Source organism: Crinia signifera, chromosome 3 (genome assembly GCF_055691185.1).
Source record: "Crinia signifera chromosome 3, ASM5569118v1, whole genome shotgun sequence".
Taxonomy (NCBI): domain Eukaryota; kingdom Metazoa; phylum Chordata; class Amphibia; order Anura; family Myobatrachidae; genus Crinia; species Crinia signifera.
In genome coordinates this window covers 170,912,479-170,933,038 of record NC_139219.1, presented here as the reverse complement: position 1 = coordinate 170,933,038, position 20,560 = coordinate 170,912,479, and the positions used below count along the sequence as shown (strand labels likewise).

Genomic DNA, 20,560 nt, shown 5'->3' with positions numbered 1-20,560 from the left:
CAGTACATTTGAAAACAAATCTGTAGTAGAGCATATGCAAGACTGGCAGGTATGAAGTGATAATTGGACAAGACTGAAATTAAAGTAAAAGGAAGGATACTTAAGTATGTACAGTGTATTGATCATGCTTTGATTTGAATCTGATAAGAGTGCCAATGTTTTTGCAAGTCTTGGAACAAACCTGAGGATCTGATGAACTAAGGACATTTGCAGCTGCAAGTGGAAATAACCTGCCTGGCCATCTCATGTCAACTAAACTGAGAAAGCATACTGCTACATTCTCCCTATTAATGAATATAGAAAACATGTTGTATCTCGGTGCCAAGTGTATGTGACAGGATTTTAGAGTACAAAGGGAGTAATACAGACTGTTGAAAAACAATTTACAGCTGATGAAGATCAGCAACCTTCTGTTTGCCATGGAAAAGGGAATACGTGTTCCAACAGTATGCCATTAGATTGTAATGCAAATAAACATAGACAATCTGTTAAACAATGATGTGTATATTTTCACTGTGAAGTTCTAAAGACTTTCAAAAGATGCTGAAAGCATCATATCGGATACTGAGGTCTCAATACATTGGGGAATAGAGGTCATCCAACAGGAAACAGGCATATAAATTTCTTCAACCAGGGTGTGCTGGCTCCTCCCCTCTAGCTCCCACTACTAGCAAGTTAAGAAACTGTGCCCAAAGGAAGGATAACATATGTGAGGTAGGATTTAACATGAATAAGTAGTGTGGTGAAATTCGCACCAGCACACTGCAACAAACACAACAACACTCTCAACTAAATTTAGTAAACCCCGTTACTGCGTCATAAAACATAATAACTTTCGAAATCACTGTGATTTGTAGGGAGCAAAAAGTCACCAAAACTCAGGCGCTCCACTCAGGTCAACGGATCTGTAAGGTACAACAGAGTACTGAAGCCACTGTCTCGCAACCTGCAAGAACAGCTGGAACAAGATCACAGTAATTTGCAATCAGAGTACCGCACTAAGGCGGGCGCTAAGTATCCCATAAGACCTCCGTGAAAAGGATTTACCGGTAGGTATTAAAATCCTATTTTCACTATCATTAATATGGGATACTGAGGTCCCAAAGCTTTCAGAAAGGGCGGGAACGTGTGGAGTCTTTTGCAATACCGCGTGCCCAAACTGGGTATCATCCTTGGCCATAGTGTCAAACTTATAAAATTTTACAAACGTATGTTGACCTGACCAAGTGGCAGCTCTACAAAGTTGCAATGCTGAAACACCCCGAGCAGCCGCCCAGGATGCACCCACCGCTCTCATGGAGTGAGCTCTCACAGAAGCCGGCACCGCAATTGAAATGCCACAAGGGCCTGTTGTATGGTGGATCGGATCCACCTTGCAATTGATTGCTTGGATGCCGGGCATCCTTTCTTTTGTGCATCATAAAAGCACAAACAGGCACTCTGTTTTATGAACACGTGCAGTTCTCTTGATGTAAGCTTGCAGAGCTCTGGCCACATCTAAGGATTCTGGTATATCCTGATGTCCTAAGCTGGAAGGTACCACTATCGGCTGGTTCACATGGAACGTCGATACCACCTTCGTCAGGAACTGTTGTTTTGTCCTAAGCTCTGCTCTATCCTGATGAAAAATCAGTGCGCTAAGTTCAGACACCCTTCTGGCAGAAGCCAGAGCTAACAACGTCACTGTCTTCCAGGTGAGGGGTTTCAATTCTGTAGCAACCAATAGTTCAAACCATGGTGATTTCAAGTAAGTTAGAACCACATCCAGGTTCCCAGGTGCCGTTGGAGGCACAAACGGAGGCTGTATACGTAGCACACCTTGCAAGAATGTCTGGACTTCTGGAAAGGCAGCCAACTTCTTCTGAAAGAAGATGGAAAGGGCCGGCACTTGAACTTTTAGGGACCCCCAGGTGAAGGCCCAAGTCTAAGCCCACCTGCAAAAAACGCAGAAATCGTTTTTGAAGTCCACTGGTGGAAAACTCATCTTTTCACACCATGCCACATATCCACGCCAAATCTTGTGGTAGTGTGACCCAGTCACTGATTTCCTGGCCTTGCTCATAGTTTCAATGACAGAGGAATGAAAATCCTTTTGAGCTAAGATCTGCCGCTCAACTTCCAGGCCGTTAAACAAAGCTGCCCTAAGTCCTGGTAGACACAGGGGCCTTGGAGAGGCAGTCGCCACAGATCTTTCACGAGCATGCCTTGCAGACCTGCGTACCACACCCTCTGAGGCCAGTCTGGCGCTATTAGAATTACCTCCACTCTTTGGCTTCGGATTCTATGTAACACTCTTCCCAGCAGTGGGAGAGGTGGAAATAGGTGCACCAGAGTGTACGACCATACCGTAGTTAGAACATCTACCGCCTCTGCCTGTGGATCTCTTGTCCTTGAGCAATACCTGTTGACCTTCTTGTTGACTCTGGAGGCCATCAAGTCTATCTGTGGGAGCCCCCACAGATCCACAATGCTCAAAAATACCTGGGGATGTAGACCCCATTCCCCCGGATGGAGGTCATGGCGGCTGAGAAAGTCCACTTCCCAGTTGTCCACCCCGGGAATGAAGATGGCTGAAAGTGCCACTGCATGAATCTCTGACCAGGCAAGGATCACGGTGGCCTCCCTCATGCAGGCCCTGCTCCTTGTCCCTCCTTGCCAATTCAGGTATGCAACCGTCGTTGCGTTGTCTGACTGGACTTGGATCGCCTGACCTTCCAAGAGGTGGGGAGCTTGTAACAAAGTGTAATAACCCCCCTCAGCTCCAAGTTGTTGATATGGAGCTTTGCTTCCAGGTGCGTCCATTTTCCTTGAAAATGCACCCCCATTTGTCACTGCCCCCGAACCTAGCAGGCTGCCATCTGTTGTCAACAGGGTCCAGTCTTGGATTCTGAATCTCTGTCCCGCGAGGAGGTTTGGAGAGTGGAGCCACCACTGCAGAGACGGTCCTGTCTCTGCCGACAGGCAGAATAACCTGTGCATGTGAACATGCGATCTGGACCACTGGCTCAATAGGTCCAACTGGAACACTCTGGAGTGGAATCTCCTGAACTGGAGGGCCTCGAATGAGGCCACCATCTTTCCCATCAACCTGATACACAGTTAGACTGACACCTTCTCTGGGGTTAGCACTTCCAACAACAACAACTGCTGAAGTGCGGCAATCTTTTCCGTCGGAAGAAAAACCCTCCTCTTCACCGTCTCCAATATCATCCCCAAGAATTGGAGACGCTGAGTCGGCACTAGAGAGGACTTGGGTATGTTCAGGATCCACCCGTGGTCTGACAGCACACATCTGGTAGTCTTTATCGCTACCTGCAGGCTCGACTCTGACTCCGCTTTCAGGAGCAGGTCGTCCAGGTATTGGATTATGTTTATCCCGTGTCCTTAGAAGGAACATAATTTCCGCATCACCTTGGTGAACACGCGTGGGGCGGTGGACAAGCCAAACGGCATAGCCTGAAACTCGAACTGCTCGTCAAGCATGGCGAATCTTAAATACACCTGGTGTGGTCCCCACACCGGTATGTGAAGGTAGGCATCTTTCACGTCTATGGACGCCAGGAATTCTCCCTCCTCCAATCCTGCAATTACCGCCCTTAAAGATTCCATGCGGAACTTGAAGACTCGAAGGTAAGGGTTTAGAGATTTTAGATTTAGGATCGGTCTGACCAAGCCATCCGGCTTCGGTACCACAAAGAGATTGGAGAAGTATACTTGGTTCCGCTCCAGTGCTGGTACAGGTATGATTACCTGAGCATGTACCAATTTTTGCACTGCTTGCCTGAGGATGCTGCGATCCTCCGCAGCGACTCCGCAGCTGCTGGGAGTCTGCAGAGACGCTTAGAGACTTGGAAGCATTTCTCTGGATTTTTCCAAGCTGCTTTGAACACGTCTTCTAAATCAGAGTGTTCTGTAAACACTACATCCTGTCTCCTATGAGAGACAAAGAAAGGATCCCCTTCTGTAGGAGCAGCCAGAGGTAAATCTAACACCTCTCTAATCGCTAGGATAAGGTTCTCTGTGCCCTGAATAGGAGGCTGAGACCCCGGAGAGTCTTCTTCAATTTCTTTTGCCTCCTTGCCATTATCTTCCCCCTCCTCTGTATCAGGTTCATGGGAAATGGCAGCCAGTTCTCGTTTATGGGACACCCATGGCATGGGTGTTAAAATATCCACCCTAGCAGTAAGAACAGATAAATCCTGTTGTAAATGCTTGGTCTGCCTGTGAAGAACCACAAAGTTGTGGAGACACACTACTGAGCACCTGAGCTGTGGTGGCATGCATTGCTCCAAGCAACTTGTGAAGTAGAGTTTGGAGCAAACTTGTTGCTGCAAATCATACAAGTTATCTTTCTCACCATTTTGGAGAAACAATACAATACATATAATATATATATATATTATATATATATATATATATATATATATATATATATATATATATAACACCCCCTAGACACACTCAAAAAAACAGTGTTAAAACAGATAGTAGCTATGTGTTTGCTCTATCTTCTAATATCAGTACAGTATGAGTACAGATATATGTGTGCACAATATAACAACAGAGAAGCAGCCCTGGAGTTACAATGAATAAACAATGGTTTGAATTTAATAAATTCTTTATGTAATATCACTGTTTTAAAATAACATTAGCATACATACATATAACAATTAAATAATAAATATACAAACGTTCACTGGTGGGATGGATCACGGAACCACAAGGCCTTAATTGTTATGAATTTCAGTCCAACTGGTAAGTGCACTTGACCATCATTTTTTGTATCCAATAACTCTGCTACTGTATATGGGGAGGGGGTGATGGATGAAAAGGAAAGTTCGCTGGTCCTCTCTATTTATACGGTATCCTGTTTGGTGCCGCTGTAGGAATCAGTGAAGACTCTGTCCAATTAAGCCCAAATTGGATTTGGGCTCCCCTGGAACCTCAAGATGGTAGATTGAGGCAATTAGAACCCAGGTGGGAAAAGTCCTCCTAACTGTGACAAATGTATCCGATGTCACTTGATATGTGTAATCACACCTTAGGGGGGACCGCAGGTTCTCCTATTGCAGTTGGGGGGGGGGGGGGGAGACCCAATGCTCAAACAGGTGGCTAGAGTTGGATATAGCTCATCTCGAGGTGGGTTTCCCCAACTGAGTGGCTTTCCCCATAGGAATGATTGCCATCATCGTTGTCCATACCCGCTGGGCATAGTCGCCCAGTGTGTATGGACCTTTAATTCTGCAGAAATGCTTTAGTTAAAAAGCAATGAGAGTCCAGCTGTATAGCTCACGGTTGTATAAAAGTGCAATAGGCTTGGTATGTTAAAATCACGCATTTCTAGTGGTTTACGATGACATTACTACATTCTAAGCAGACATATTAATAGGTCTATTTCCCTTGCAGACAGGTAATTGCCTGACAAATATTGTTATTTAAGCCAGGGAAGAGGAGAGGTTATGGTCCCGTTCTGTGTTTTTCTTTTTTTCTTTTAAACCATAAAATCTGACCTTTTGCTAACAAAAAGTTTATATTCATGTACAGGGTGAGTATCCCTTATCTAAAATGCTCAGGACCAGGAGAATTTTGGATAATGGATTATTTTGTATTTCAGAATATTTTATTATTTCAATGATATATTTTGAAGTATCTTGCATTTATGCTGTATAAACACCTCAAACAAATTACATACACACACACACACACACACATATATATTTTATTTGTGCATAAAACAAGGTCGCAAAACATGATACAAAGTTTGTGTACTATCTCGGGCACTGAATATGAATGCCAAGCAATCATTTTCTTGCACATATTTAGTGCCAGTTACATACAGTATCATGTCCTCAGTAGTGCTGTTACAGATGTCCCTATTAAGTTTTTAGCCAAATAAAGAATTTTTTTTTTCACTTTCCGTAATGTATGGTTTCGGAATAATTCGGATAACTGATATTTCGATAAGGGATACTCAATCGGTATATTGTTTACGAGGACAATATCGAAACTGTATTGCAAATAGTTGCACAGGTGTCGCTATTGCCACAAAATGGGAAACAGGGGCAATGCTGCATTGGGCAGCATGGCTCTCGTACTGAGATAGTAGAAATAGATTGTGCTGCAAAGTCTCTACATTTGATTCCGAGCTGCATGCGATTTTGACTATATTTCAAAATTGCTAGTGCAAATTGTACCGTGTGTCCGCAGATTAAAGGGTAGCTATATTATTGTACATAGGCACCAATTCAGAATGACAGGAAGGGCTGCATTTTTTGTAGTACTGCAGATTATCGAAAAACAGCACATGCATGTGGTCTGCAGTACACATGGGCGTCTGAAGAGAATCGACTGCCCACAGGGTGACTGACACCCTGTGGGCATTTGGGGGTGGATATGCAGAATTTTCCAGAAGTGTCCCGGAAAACAAAGGCGTTCCACAACCTTTAGGAGGGCTGCTGTTATCAGAGGCCTCCAACTCTCCACAGCCATCGCAGCACTGAGTAGGTCTAGACTCTGCGCTGCAAGCATGGGGAAAATCACTCAATTGTGAGTGATTTTCCTCCAATGTCCATGCTGCACAGGGGTAGGGGAGTGTGCAGGTGGTGCAGCATTTACCTGATCGCTGTGCAATCCTTCAGCGCAGCGATCAGGTCTGCACTGGGGCAAGAGTGATTATTTAGATACCTCCCATGTGCAGCACATACAGAAGGCTATTAAGAGCATTTATTTACTGGTTCTTCACGATAATCATAAGGAACACCTCAGTAATGTAGTATGCATTTGCATTACATTATGATAAATGGTGAGAAAATGGAAAGAAAAGAAATCAGTTTACATTAGGACGCACTCCTCATCCACCAAGTCCCTTATGGACTGTTAAATAAAAAATGTTTTTACCTATATATAGGTGTATATTTTATTAGCTTGGTTTAACTTAACCGGCAATTCATTATTTGTATTTATACAATTGTATTAATTATAGACCTTTATAGAGTAATTCCCTGTGCCAGGGATATACACGTAGCGAAGAATATTAAAATCAAGTGAAAGTATAAGAAAAGTGAAGAATAATAAGATTTAAAATCGATATGTGCAATATGTAGCTTGATAGTGTTAATTATTGTGTTGCTTCTCAGATGCTAACACTTATTTATACTTTGGAGCCTGTACTCCTTAATGCCCTGATAAGCATGAGGTGACACTGTTGTCTGTTATCTCGTGATGCGTATAGGTATCACTGCCTATTATACACGATGTTATTGCGTGATGCCACTACTACAATGATCTTGGTGCCCGGAGACAGAGTTGTCTGCCGTACGGCCCAACACCCTGTCCCCAGATGAGATGGTGTTGATCACACTAATGGTTCTCTCACCAGGTTAATTTTGCATACTCATGACCTCATAATTTGGTGACACAATGTGTCTACTAGAGGTTTTTATTTTAGCCAAAAAAATCTTTTGCTGATAATCGTGGCCGGTAGCAGTGATACTTTTATTAAACCTGAGCTGCTGAGCACCATAAATAACAGTGTTATATCTTATACCTGCACTTCGGGTTCGTGCCAATTCGCTGTTATTCGGATCTGTTAATGCCAGGCAATCAGCAGTTTATATATACGCTGAGAGTATACCCACTGCGTTAAGGGTGTATTGCAGTTAATTATCACTGCGATCGGATATTGTTATTGCGGGGATATCTTATGCCATATGGTTTGACCCCAAACCTATATACGGCATCCTTTAGTATTATACTTTATTCAATATCCCCCAATGCAGTGCTGTGGTAGGTTGGCTCCCCTTCTTTTATGTATTTGCAAAACAGTCTCCGTACACACCAGACGATATTCAAATTGTTAACATTGGATGTTTCACCCTTTGTGTATATATTGGGGATACACTCATAGCACTAAGTGGGTGCTTCAGTTACTGATAGACAAGGAATAACGCTAATTTAGGGATTGTTTGTGCCTTCTGGTTTGATCCCCAAACCTATGTGCTATGAGTGTATCAGGAGAGATATTTTTATAAGACTCCTGCCCGGGGTGACTAATATCCATCCACTAAAAATTAAAAATTAAAAAAGCATTACATACAACTCAATCTATGGTGCGGGTCTCCAAACCCTTCTCTCTCTCTAGCATTATGATAAATGGTCCATTTTAACGGTGATTTTAAGGGTAACTAAAATATAGTCTGTACATAACAAGAGACTACAGCTTAACAGATGTTAGTATTAAATAATGATAGAAGTTGCTCTGCACAGTTTGGACTTCTATGACTTGGTATTCTAATTGGTATAAGGCAGAGATACCATTCCAACAGAAATTTGTCCCAACAGACACAATGGGCCGAATTCAATTCTTGCCACCCGAGAGCGCCCACTGGTGGTACTCAATTATTCCTGCCAACGGGCGTGCAAACAGTTCTGCTCACCACCCCCTGGGGTAGCGGGCTAAACGTTGAGAAAAGTCACCCTTTTAAATGCACAAACGGGGCTTTTCTTGTCGCACCTATTAATTTGGTCAGGTTGGGCCATTTTGCACATCTAAACCCGACCTTAATGGGTGCGATCAGTGCGAAAATGATCATCAATTAAATATCGCCCGGGTCTTCTATCACTTTAGATGGGAAAGCAGCCACAATATAACAATTAAATCCGACCCATTGTCTAAAGAATGACTTCTGGGTTACCAGACATTGACCTAACCAAGGGTGGAAGGAAGGGGATTGAAAAAGTGGTAAGTAATGATATGAGTGCAGAAGAATAAGGATGTTTGAGATGTGAATGATGTGACAGGGGACATAAAAATAGTACATTCAGGCCACATACTAGTAAATGAGAGAATAAATGTTGTTCTTCATTTTACGATATCACGTTGTTTACACAAAGAGGATTTCTTTCCCACAAAAGTGTAACGTGTGTGAGCAGCATATTATTCTGTTGCATATCAATATAATTTGTCAGCCAAACAACATGGGCATGTTTTGTTTTAAACTAAATTGCCAGATGTAAAAAAAAAAATGTTTAGAAAAGCAAAACCTAAAAGTTTTTTACTATAAATAAAGTGCAAAACAAAATCACCCCCCCCCACCCAAATTTTTTTTAAAAAAACAAGCCTCATAGACATCAGTGTATATACATAAAATCTTATTTCCCACCTTGCATAAATACCGCTGACCATGTCATGCTGTAGAGGGTCTTCTGCTGACTTACTAGGCCCAGCTGCTTTCGAAATGAGCAACACCACCAGGCCTCGCATCTGCAGATTGTTGCGACTGTCATACACAAAGGACCTGCAAAAATAAGGCACTCATGATCACAATGCACAAAATGCACAAAATAACTACCCAAAAAAATAAAAACCACACATAGGGCCAGATGCACTAAGCTTCAAAAGGGATAAAATAGAGAATGATAAATAATCAACCAATCAGCTCCTGCCTGACATTTTTCAAATGCATAATGCATCTGGCCGAAAAACTGATTAATTTATGTGAAATAGTATAATATCGCATTTTACTATACTTACTGTAGGTAACTTCATTTTCAATATTGGCATTCAGAGATCCAGTACCATAAGGATTACTATAACGGGTCATTTAAAAAATTAAAAGATTTGAGAAGAGTTTGGTAAAAAAAAGTAAAATGATGTATATCAATTTGACTACTACTGTAAATGCTGCCATAGCTATGCTATGGAAAGTACGCAGAAAACAAGATTTCAAATTTAGACTAAACTGGAAAGATTTACCATCTTTTAAACACAATTCTTTTTTCCTACATATGCTGCTTTATTTTTTCATCTGATCACTTTCTTAGGAGCTGTCGGTACTGGATTCCTAGCAGGGCGCCCACTAAGCTATTTGCTTAATGGGCTATTCTGCGTAGTGAAATCGCATCGCATCGCTTTTTGTGCCTTGTGATGTGATCTCAGTAGTTAATTTATTAACTGCACCCTGAGTGAAATTGCATGCATATGAGATGAGCTAAGATGAGATGAGATCTCAGTAGTTCATATGGTAAAATACCTAAAACAGCACCACTGTCCACGTCACCCCAAAGCGTGGCGAGCACAGCGGAACACATCCTCCGACCTTTTCATACCCCCACTATCCACGTCAGCGTGGAGTTGTTTTTATGAAGTGTGGCGAGCGCAGCGAGCCACCGAGCCCGAAGCGTGGCGAGCCCCGCGAGGGTACACGGATTACTTTACATGTATTCCGCTGCGCTCGCCATGCTTTGGGCTCGGTGGCTCGCCACTCTATATAAATTCAACTCCACGCCGACGTGGATAGTGGGGGTATGAAAAGGTTGGAGGATGCGTTCCACCGTCCCTCACGGGGCTCGCCACGCTTCGGAGTGACGTGGAGAGGTCCTGTTTTAGGTGTTTTACCATATGAACTACTGAGATCTCATCTCACATCTCACGCCACAAAAAAGGGCCATGCGATGCGATTTCACTCAGGGTGCAGTGAATAAATTAACGAAATTAACTACTCAGCGTACGTAGGAAATCTGGGCGCCCTGCTAGGAAACAAGTACCGAGTTGTCTGTCACTGTGGGGTAGATGTATGAAGCAGTGATAAAGGAGAAGTGAAAAAGTAAATGGTACTTTATCACCAGCCAATCAGCTTCCTTTTTAAACCCAGCCTGTAACTTAAAAGTCAGGAGCTGATTGACCGGTGTACCAGGCACTTTATCACTTCTCCATATATCTAACCCAGAATTTGCTACCTTCCTGCTTTCCTGTCTGTCTCTCTGACTGTGTTTTAGTGACAAAGGGGGATATTCAATCACCGGCGAGCATCTCCCGTCGGGGAGATCCCCGCTGGGCCCTATTCGATGCGGTTTTCCCCGACTGCATTGAAAAGGGGATCTCGGCAGAATGAGCCCGACATCATAATCTGTCCGGCTCGTTCTGCCAAGAACTGCCGGGAAGTGACAAGCTGCCGGCTGCAGCTCGCCTCTTCCCGGTCGCAACTCGCGGCCATGCCCCCCTTCTCGCTCCCTGGCAGGCGGGACATTGAATCCCTCCTGCATGTTCTCGTCGAGCTGGCCGAGAACGGGACTGGGTCACGGCGGTCGAGCAAGCTCGACCGCCGTGACCATCACATTGAATACCCCCCTAAGAGAGACTGGTTTATCAAAGCTTGGAGAAAGATATATAGAGAGATAAAGTTTCAATCAATTTCCTTAAAAAAAAAAAGTTAAACGAGTTAGGGACTACTTGGATGATACTTTATCTCTCTCTCTCTAAGCTTTTATAAACTTACCCCCATTTCTTTAATATCCATTTAACACCAATAACCTGGGTTACTGAATACGCTTTTCAACATGTTCTCACTGCAGGCAGCTGTTAAATATGTGGTTAGGCAATACGGGATCAGTGTGAAATCCCGGCGGTCGGAATCCCAACCGCCGCAATACCGACAAAAGGGGGCCGTGAATCCCTCCCCCTTGCGGGCTCGCTGCGCTCACACAGTATTTTATTCTCCATCTATGGGTGGACACCCATAGAGGGAAAAGTGCCGGCATTGCGGCGGCGGTATTTCAAATGCATCCCATCAGTACAAATAGTCAATGCAAAACAGCACTAAAATCTATCTAATTCTCTCTGCACAAGTTACATCTGCCCTTACCTGCAGTGCACATGGTTTTGTCCATTTAAGAAGGATTTTGTCAGAAAGAGTGAACTAGAATAAGGCCCTTTGTTTCAAAAGAGTTAGGAAAAGCACAAGGAAAAGGAAGCCATTGTGGTTTGTGAAAGATGTAGCAAGTATTGTGAAAGCAAAAAGTTGGCCTTTAAGAAATTTAAGCAGAAAGTGAAAGGAGAAAAACAAAAAGTGGAATAATAAGACTAAAGACAGAGAGTGGAAGTCTTCTTGAGGGGGACAATGTAATAGCAGATCATATTAATAATTATTTCTACTCAGTATTCACTGGTGAAATAGAGGGGAAGGGGCCACAGTTAAGTTGCAAGTATAGTCAGAAAACTGAGGGAGAAACACGTACATTTACAGAGGAGAAAGTCCTCACAGAACTCTCAAAACTGAAAGTGGATAAATCAATGGGGCCAGATGGGATACATCCAAGGATACTAAAAGAGCTTAAAGGGGAGCTGGTAAAACCAATAACATAATTATTCAACCAGTCACTAGCTACTGGAGTAATCCCAGAGGACTGGAAAACAGCGAATATAGTCCCACTGCACAAAAGTGGAAGAAAGGAAGAGGTAAGCAACTATCGACCTGTGAGCCTTATATCAGTAGTAGGGAAATTGATGGAAACACTCTTAAAACAAAGAGTTGTAGAATATCTCAAAACCAGCAATTTACAGGATCCAAAACAGCATGAGTTTACTGGGGGAAGATCATGGCAAACAAATCTTATTTACTTTTTTGACTGGGTGACTAAAGTAATAGATCAAGGTGGGGCTGTAGATGTAGCTTATCTAGACTTTTGTAAGGCTTTTTACACTGTACCACATGGCAGACTGTTAAATAAACTTGAAAGCGTGGGATTGGATTTTAAAATAGTTGAATGGATAAGAGCGTGGTTGCAAGACAGAAAGCAGAGAGTTGTAGTAAACAGAGTAAAGTCAAAGGAGGGAAAGGTTACAAGTGGGGTACCCCAGGGATCTGTACTTGGAACAGTGCTATTTAATCTCTTAATTGGTGATATTGCAAATGGAATTGAGGGTAAAATGTGCCTTTTTGCAGATGGCACAAAGGTATGCAACAGGGTAGACACACCAGGAGGGGTAAAACAAATGATTGATGATATAGGTAGATTAGAGGAATGGTCAAGAGCATGGCAACTACAGTTTAATGCCAAAAAAATGCAAAATCATGCATTTGGGTCTCAAAAATCCAGACTAAATATAGTATAAATGGCACTATAATGGAAACTACTGAGGAAGAGCGGGATCTAGGTGTCACTAATTCAGGGGACTTAAAGGCAGGTAGGCAATGTAACAAAGCAATGAAGAAGGCAAGTCAGATGCTTGGTTGCATAGGGGGAGGTATCTGCAGTAGATAGAAATAAGTAATAATGCCACTGTATAGGTCATTGGTACGACCTCATCTAGAGTACTGTGTTCAAGAGTACAAAGAAGGGCAAATAAAATGGTGCATGGCCTACATCACAAAACGTACCAGGAAAGACTAAAATATCTTAATATGTATACTTTGGAGTAGAGAATGGAAAGGGGGGGCATGATAGAAACTTTCAAATATATCAAGGGCTTTAACAAGGTACAGGTGGGAGACATTCTTCACAGGAAGAGGAGCAACAGAACACGAGGACATGCACTGAAACTAGAGGGAGGAAGATTCAGGGGAAATTTGAGGAAGAATTACTTCACAGAAAGAGTAGTAGATAAGTGTATTAGCCTCCCATCAGAGGTGTTAGAAGCAAATACAGTAGTAGACATATTAATATCCTTACAAAAAAATAAGCATCAAATATGGTTTGAGGTAACATGTTTAAAAAAGGGGCAGACTAGATGGGTCAAATGGTTCTTATGAACCATACCCCAAGCAAGGCTACTACGCTGACTGATTGTACTTCATTGCTCCAAGCTCCTTGATAAAGGTCCTCTATTAGGGCCAAAACGTCGGAGCATTTATGGAGATTAACACCACATTGCCAATAAATCACTTATTCTTGGAATACTACGACGAACTCTTTATGAAACTGGAGAGTGCTCCATCACCATCCACCTTCTGGTGTGTGGTTACCGGACCACATTTGGTGAATGTCATTGCATGCATCCTAGATGAGCACCCCATTGCTGTAAGGTTGGGTGAGTGCAGGTTTCATATATATATATATATATATATATATATATATATATATATATATATATATATATATATATATATATCAATAAGTCCGGTTTTTTAGGCCAGAGAGGGCACTCACCACCATAGCAGGTAAAATTGCTCTTTAATTTAACGATGCAGAAATATATATATATATATATATATATATATATATATATATATATATATATATATATATATATATATAGTCCAGGGTTCCCACACAGGTCTGTATAGGATATAAGGCACTCGCCGGAATAATGAGTATCCAAACTCTGTTATAGGTTCATCAAATTATTGTTTTTTATTCCATTAATAGAATTGTGCTGCAGTAATCGCTATCCATATGCCCCAACGTTTCGGTCCCTGCCTTGGACCTTTGTCAAGGAGCTTGGTATAGAAGAGTAGCCAGCGTAGTCAAACGTAGAAAGAACCTCTAGGATGAGGAATCAAATGTGCTGATTCCTCATCCTAGAGGTTCTTTCTACATTTGACTATGCTGGCTACTCTTCTATACCAAGCTCCTTGACAAAGGTCCAAGGCAGGGACCGAAACGTTGGGGCATATGGATAGCGATTACTGCAGCACAATTCTATGAATGGAATAAAAACCAATAATTTGATGAACCTATAACAGAGTTTGGATACTCGTTATTCCGGCGAGTGCCTTATATCCTACACAGACCTGTGTGGGAACCCTGGACTATATTTGGGTGCATGCTCTAAATGCACCTCTTATAAGGCACCCCAAGTTGCATTGGGTGAGTGCGAGTGTGGTCTTCCCTCGAACTAGATAGATAGATATAGATAGAATAGGGAAAAAATGCTGCTTAAGAGGGAGTCCTTTTGGTCTGGCTGGACTTGCTGGCTGGACTCCAAAGAGTACACACATCTAGGAGAAAGATAGGGAATATTACCTCCAGGGTTTATCTGTCTAATCGATGTACACTTCTGGAGATTGCTCTTGAACTTTACACTTGATGTTCTATTGAAATTTTCAATTTTTTGGCATTGGATCCACTATATTATCTACAGGCCATCTAGTAATTGAGGAGGACGGCTAGTTTTCTCTTAATTAAATATACCAAGGAAAAGACATTGGATCTGTCTTACCACCCAGAGGTCATCTGTAAATTAAGGTGCGGTGGCACTTAAAGAGAAGTTCTCTTTCCATTAAATCTATTAAGGTATATACACCATAAATAAAGGTGGAGCTCACAAATTACCAACTGTTTGGGTAGAAAACAGATCGTCAATCTTCTATATTCAAGATTGGTACATATAATTTAAAGAAAAAACCCCTGATGAAGTCTCCGAGAGAGATGAAACACGTTGGGTACGGGTACTGATCTAAAGCTTTTGAGAATAAAAAGAAAATCATTCTACAAAAATACAAGAAGCTACAAGTGTATTCATTTAATATATGTTTTATTGAACTGTTTTAGAAGACATCACATCATTAGGGCGCTGAAGACACTATTGTGGGCGTATGTTTGAGGTGTTAGTTCCTACTAGTGGGGAACTAAGTGTCAACAGCGACCAATTAGGCATAGTAAGTGCAAATTGGAGATTGTGTTCTATATATATATATATAGATATATATATATATCTATATATATATATATATCTATATATATATATATATATATCTATATATATATATATATATATATATAGATATATATATATATATCTATATATATATATATAATATATATATATATAGATATAGATATATATATATATAATATATATATATATCTATATATATAGGGTCTGTACGCTGCCTGATGAAGAACTAATTAAAAGTTTGAAACGTCGCTATCAAGTTGGTGTGACATTGCATCATTTACTATCAAGTCATGTGGAAGTGCCAGTCTAAGGAGGAGTTGTTGCATGCAGTAGCCAGACGGAGCACTCCGGCAGATGCAAATAGAGAGGAGAGTGCCAGCTCATCGGAAATATATCTATATATAGATCTAGATCCACAAACAGCCTGCACTCGCACCTTTTATGGAGACGTGGGTGGGGTGTCTATCAGGACAACAGGTGTGACCTGTGTCCAATGTATACAAAACAATGATCCCACACAAGGTGGGAACAAGACATTCGCCACAGAAAAAAATTCTAAAATAAAGCTCAGCCAAGTATAACCTGTATAAAAAGTCCAGTTGTTCTCCCAACGTTTCGATCACCCACAGTGATCTTTGTCAAGAAATCAATAAGGTCACATGATCAATGGAGCATCACAAGCCAACATATATATATATATATATATATATATATATAAGTCCAGTTAGCCGGCACCCTCCTAGTCAATAATGTAATCACAGCTACCGCGGTGCACAAGCCCCAAAAAATTCATACAGACCAGTCCATAAGGGCGGCACCCATCGGATTTTAGCAGCAAGGAATCAAGTCAACGCCAGAAGTGCAAGCTTTCGGATTTATTAATCCTTCGTCAGGCAGCAAATAAAGTACATAGACATAGATATATATATATATATTTAAATAGAATAATAAAATGGCACCTTTGCAATAAGGCACGCTGTGAAATATCATCCCTAGTGGATATTTCACGGTCAACTGTAAGTGTTATTATTAGAAGGTGAAAGAATTTAAGAACAGAAAGTCAGCCACGAAGTGGAAGACCACAAAGAATCCCAGAGTAGGGTCAATGACTGTTAAGGTGCATGGTGCGTAAAAGTCGCCAACGATCTGCTGATTTTATAGCGGAAGAGTTCTGAAATTCTATTGGGTACTTGTGTATGATCACGGCGCCCCCCGATATTAAGTTGCACGATTTTTAATCGCATCACATGCCATCGCATGCAATACACCCGATGAACAGCGATGCAATTTAAGCCCCCTATACGGTTTTAAATTGTATAAGCACCCTAATGGGTGCTTACAATGTTAAATGCACCCCACGCCACCCCCAGTATGAACGCCAACCAGAAGTGTGGCGAGTGCAGCGAGCCCGCAAGAGGCGGCGGTATACGTCCTCCGACCTTTTCATACCCCCCACTATCCATGTTGAGTTGAATTTATATAGTGTGGCGAGCGCAGCATGCCACCGAGCCCGAAGCGTGGCGAGCACAGCGCGCGGGGACGCGTATTACTTTACATGTATTACGCGTCCGCTCGCCACGCTTCGGGCTCGGTGGCTTGCTGCGCTCGGTGGCTTGCTGCGCTCGCCACACTATATAAAATCAACTCCACGCCGACGTGGATAGTGGGGGTATGAAAAGGTCGGAGGACGCGTACCGCTGCGCTCGCCACGCTTCGGGATCACGTTCATAGTGGGGGTGGCGTGGGGGTGCATTTAACATTGTAAGCCCCCATTACGGTGCTAATACAATTTAAAATTGCATCGCATCGCATTGTATGGCATTGTATGCCATATACAATTTTAACATTGTATGACATCGGGGGAAATCTCGTCGCATCGCATACCATCGCATGCCTTATGGTCTGCGGTGCGATGGGCGCCGTGATAGTACACAAGTACCTTCTATTGTTAGTGACATAAGCCTAAAAACTGAGCGACGGGTGCTTAATGGAATGGGCTAACAGCAGCTGCATGTAAGCCTCACATCCAATGGCAAAAGTCGGATGGAGCGGTGTAAAGCACACTGACACTGGACTGCAAAGCAGTGGGAACATGTTCTGTGGTATGACTAATTTACGCTTCTCTATTTGGCAGTCAAATGGGCGAATCAGGGTTCGGTGGAGGCCAGGAGAATGTTACCTGAATAACTACATTATGCCAACTGTGAAGTTTAGTGGAGGAAAGATAATGGTATAGGACTGTTTTTCAGGGTTGGGCTAGGTCCCTTTTAATGCATCAGCATACCAAGACATTTTGAACAATGCTGTGCTTCCAAATTTGTGGCAACCGTATGGGGAAGCCCTTTTTTAATCCAACAGGGCTGTGGACCAGTACACAAAGTAAGGACTATAAAGCCATGGTTAGATGTAAAGGTCCATACACACTGGGCAACTATGCCCAGCGTGTATGGACAGTGATGATCGCGTTCATTCCTGGGGGGGAAAGACGCTAAAGTGCATACACACTGAGCGGCTTTCCCCCTGCCCAGCGCCGTCAGTGGGGAGAGGACGGCTTTGCATAGCGCAGCGCTATGCAAATCCATCCTCATAGCCGCTCATCTGCTGGTAATACCAGCAGATGAACGGCTTTCCCGGCAATGAAGTGTGAGCACACACACCATTGCACACACTGGGTGGCTTTGAGCTGAAAGCCACTCAAACAAGCTGTTTTGAGTGACTTTCAGCTCGAAGTTGCCCAGTGTGTATGGGCCTGTAGGTGTGGAAGAACTTAACTGGCCTGCACAGAGCCCTGACCTCAACCCCATCGAGCACGTTTGAGATGAACCAGAATGGAGATTGTGAGGCTGAACTTTTTGTCCAACATCAGTGCCTGGCCTCAGAAATGCTCTACAGAATGAAAAGGCAAAAATTCCCAAAGAAACACAAAAAAATCTTGTGTAAAGCCTTCCAAGAAGAGTGAACGCTCTTATAGATGCAAAATGGGGACCACCTTCATATTTAAGTATATGTATTTAAATACAATGTCATTACAGTCCCAGTTGGTGTAATGGTCAGGAATCCAAATACTGTTCTGTATATCCAAGATTGCTTTGGTTGTCATTGTGCCTCCCCTAGCAACACAAAACAAAAGACTAATGACCACCCATCATGTCTTTATTAAAAATTCTTTCCATACATTACCCAGGTGTCACTTTTACAGTTGCAGGAGTATGTACTTTTGGGATAACAGATAATGGGACAGATTCTCTAAACTTCAAAAGTGATAAAATGGAGAGTGATAAACAGCCAGCCAATCAGCTCCTACCTGCCATGTCACAGACTGTGTTTGAAAAATCTCAGGCAGGAGCTGATTGGCTTGCTGTTTATCACTCTCCATTTTATCACTTTTGAAGCTTAGAGAATCTGGCCCAATGAATGTTTTTTTTTTTCTTTTCAGTATGACAGTATATCTACACAAAGAATTACAGTTTTCCTCAAATTCCATACTTCCCAGAAATGTTTGCCTACAGACACATAGAAATGCTATTTCTGGCAAGAAAAATCAAGGGAAAAATAAACTTCAGGTAAAGTTGTTGCGAACAGCAGACAAACATAGAAAGGAGTGAAGTAAACGGAGGTCCTTTCTATCTGCTTTAACTACTGTATATGGCCAGATTCAATTTCCTTTGATTCTCAACTCACATGATAAATTCACGTATGATGCCCACGGACCCATAAATTCTGTGCCCACAGTGGCAATCACAAAGAAGGGCAGACAGCCAGAATTACTATACATTTTGGGTTGAGACTCAGGAGGGGTTGAACAGTGATCAGTGCTAAGTGCTGAATGTGAGCTTCAATGGAATAGTCTCTGACACTACTTTTGAGACTAATTGAAGCTTCAAGGCTAATTGAATCTTGCCCATACTGTAGTTGTTGTCATCATATGACAGCAATTGCACATACCTGAAACACTGACCTCCATTATCCAGTACAACTACCATCATTACATACTGACTGCAGCGTGTGGTGAAAACAGGAGGCGATACACTACATGGCTATGTGGATTAGGAATAGAGTAATGTCAATCTTTTTACAAACTGCATAATTGACATAAGGAATACAAATAATTAGCTAAAGTCAGCATTTTCAGCAATATTTCTTATTCATATGCTTACTTTTAGAGCACCAAAACCAGTGGCGTAACTACTGTAAGGCAGCCCCAGCAGCCGCTTGGGGGAGCAAGCAGCAGTGGGGTATGTGTGGGCGCCGGCACCCACTCGACGCACCAACATAATGCTGCCTGCCCACTGACTGAGCACTGGAGCCGAGTCAGCCGCAGCGCGGGTGCCGCCATGGCAGAGACGACAAATCCCCCCACTGTTTCAATTGACTGTACACAGAGCCAGCTATTGGCTACTGTGTACAGGGTGGGCGGATGGGCGTGCTAGGGCGGCCTGGGATGCGTCAGAGCCAAGGGAAGCAGCAGTGTCTGCTGGTCTCTCTTCCTCTCTCCTGCTTCAGCTTCTCCATTATGCGTGTGATATCATCACGTCACACACTGGGGAAACACGCTGGAGAGGAGCCTGGGGGGGGGCACAAACTTTTTGGCAGGGGGGAGCAAAATTTATAGTTACGCCACTGACCAAAACCATCACTTCTTTAAATTTTACTAAAACAGTTTAGGATAATATAACATGTGACGGTAACCCGGTTTATATGTTGAGCTTTATTTTTGTACATTTTACCTTTACACTCATATTTAATAAAATACCTTTATCATGCACCAATTCCAGAGAAAATAACTTATACAGATGGAGTGTCAGCCATCCTTTGCCGGCGCTCACCAGATCGAGACTGGGAAGCGTGTGCGTCTCACGCTCACGCACGTCCCAGTATCTCGGCGGCTGGGTAGCGTCTTCCTGCCCGCCTCCGCTTCAGGGAGACGCTGCCCAGCCCCTGCAAAGTTAAAGCCGGCTCCATCTTTCGCTGCTCTTCTCAAAGATTTTCCTGTTAGTGAGACTTAAAAGTAGTAGTGTTTAAAATAGCAATAGGAGAGCGCTTGCGTATATTATCTAACTTTGTGTGTAATTAAAAATGTATTAAATAAAACTGCAATTTAACATTATCAAAAATATAATTAATAGAATACACATTTTAGCTAGTTGATGGATCTCAAGTATC

The 20,560-nt window shown here is 42.5% G+C and overlaps 1 protein-coding gene across 2 annotated transcripts in view; it reads right to left on the bottom strand.

Moving 5' to 3' along the window:
- The window catches only part of PDSS2 (decaprenyl diphosphate synthase subunit 2), a 216,607-nt gene that overhangs the window by 132,360 nt on the left and 63,687 nt on the right, over positions 1 to 20,560 (bottom strand). For both annotated transcript variants that reach the window (XM_083176944.1, XM_083176945.1), the window contains exon 3: positions 9,162 to 9,296. In XM_083176944.1, coding sequence (XP_083033070.1) covers positions 9,162 to 9,296 — 135 coding nt within the window. The remainder of the gene's footprint in view (positions 1 to 9,161; positions 9,297 to 20,560) is intronic.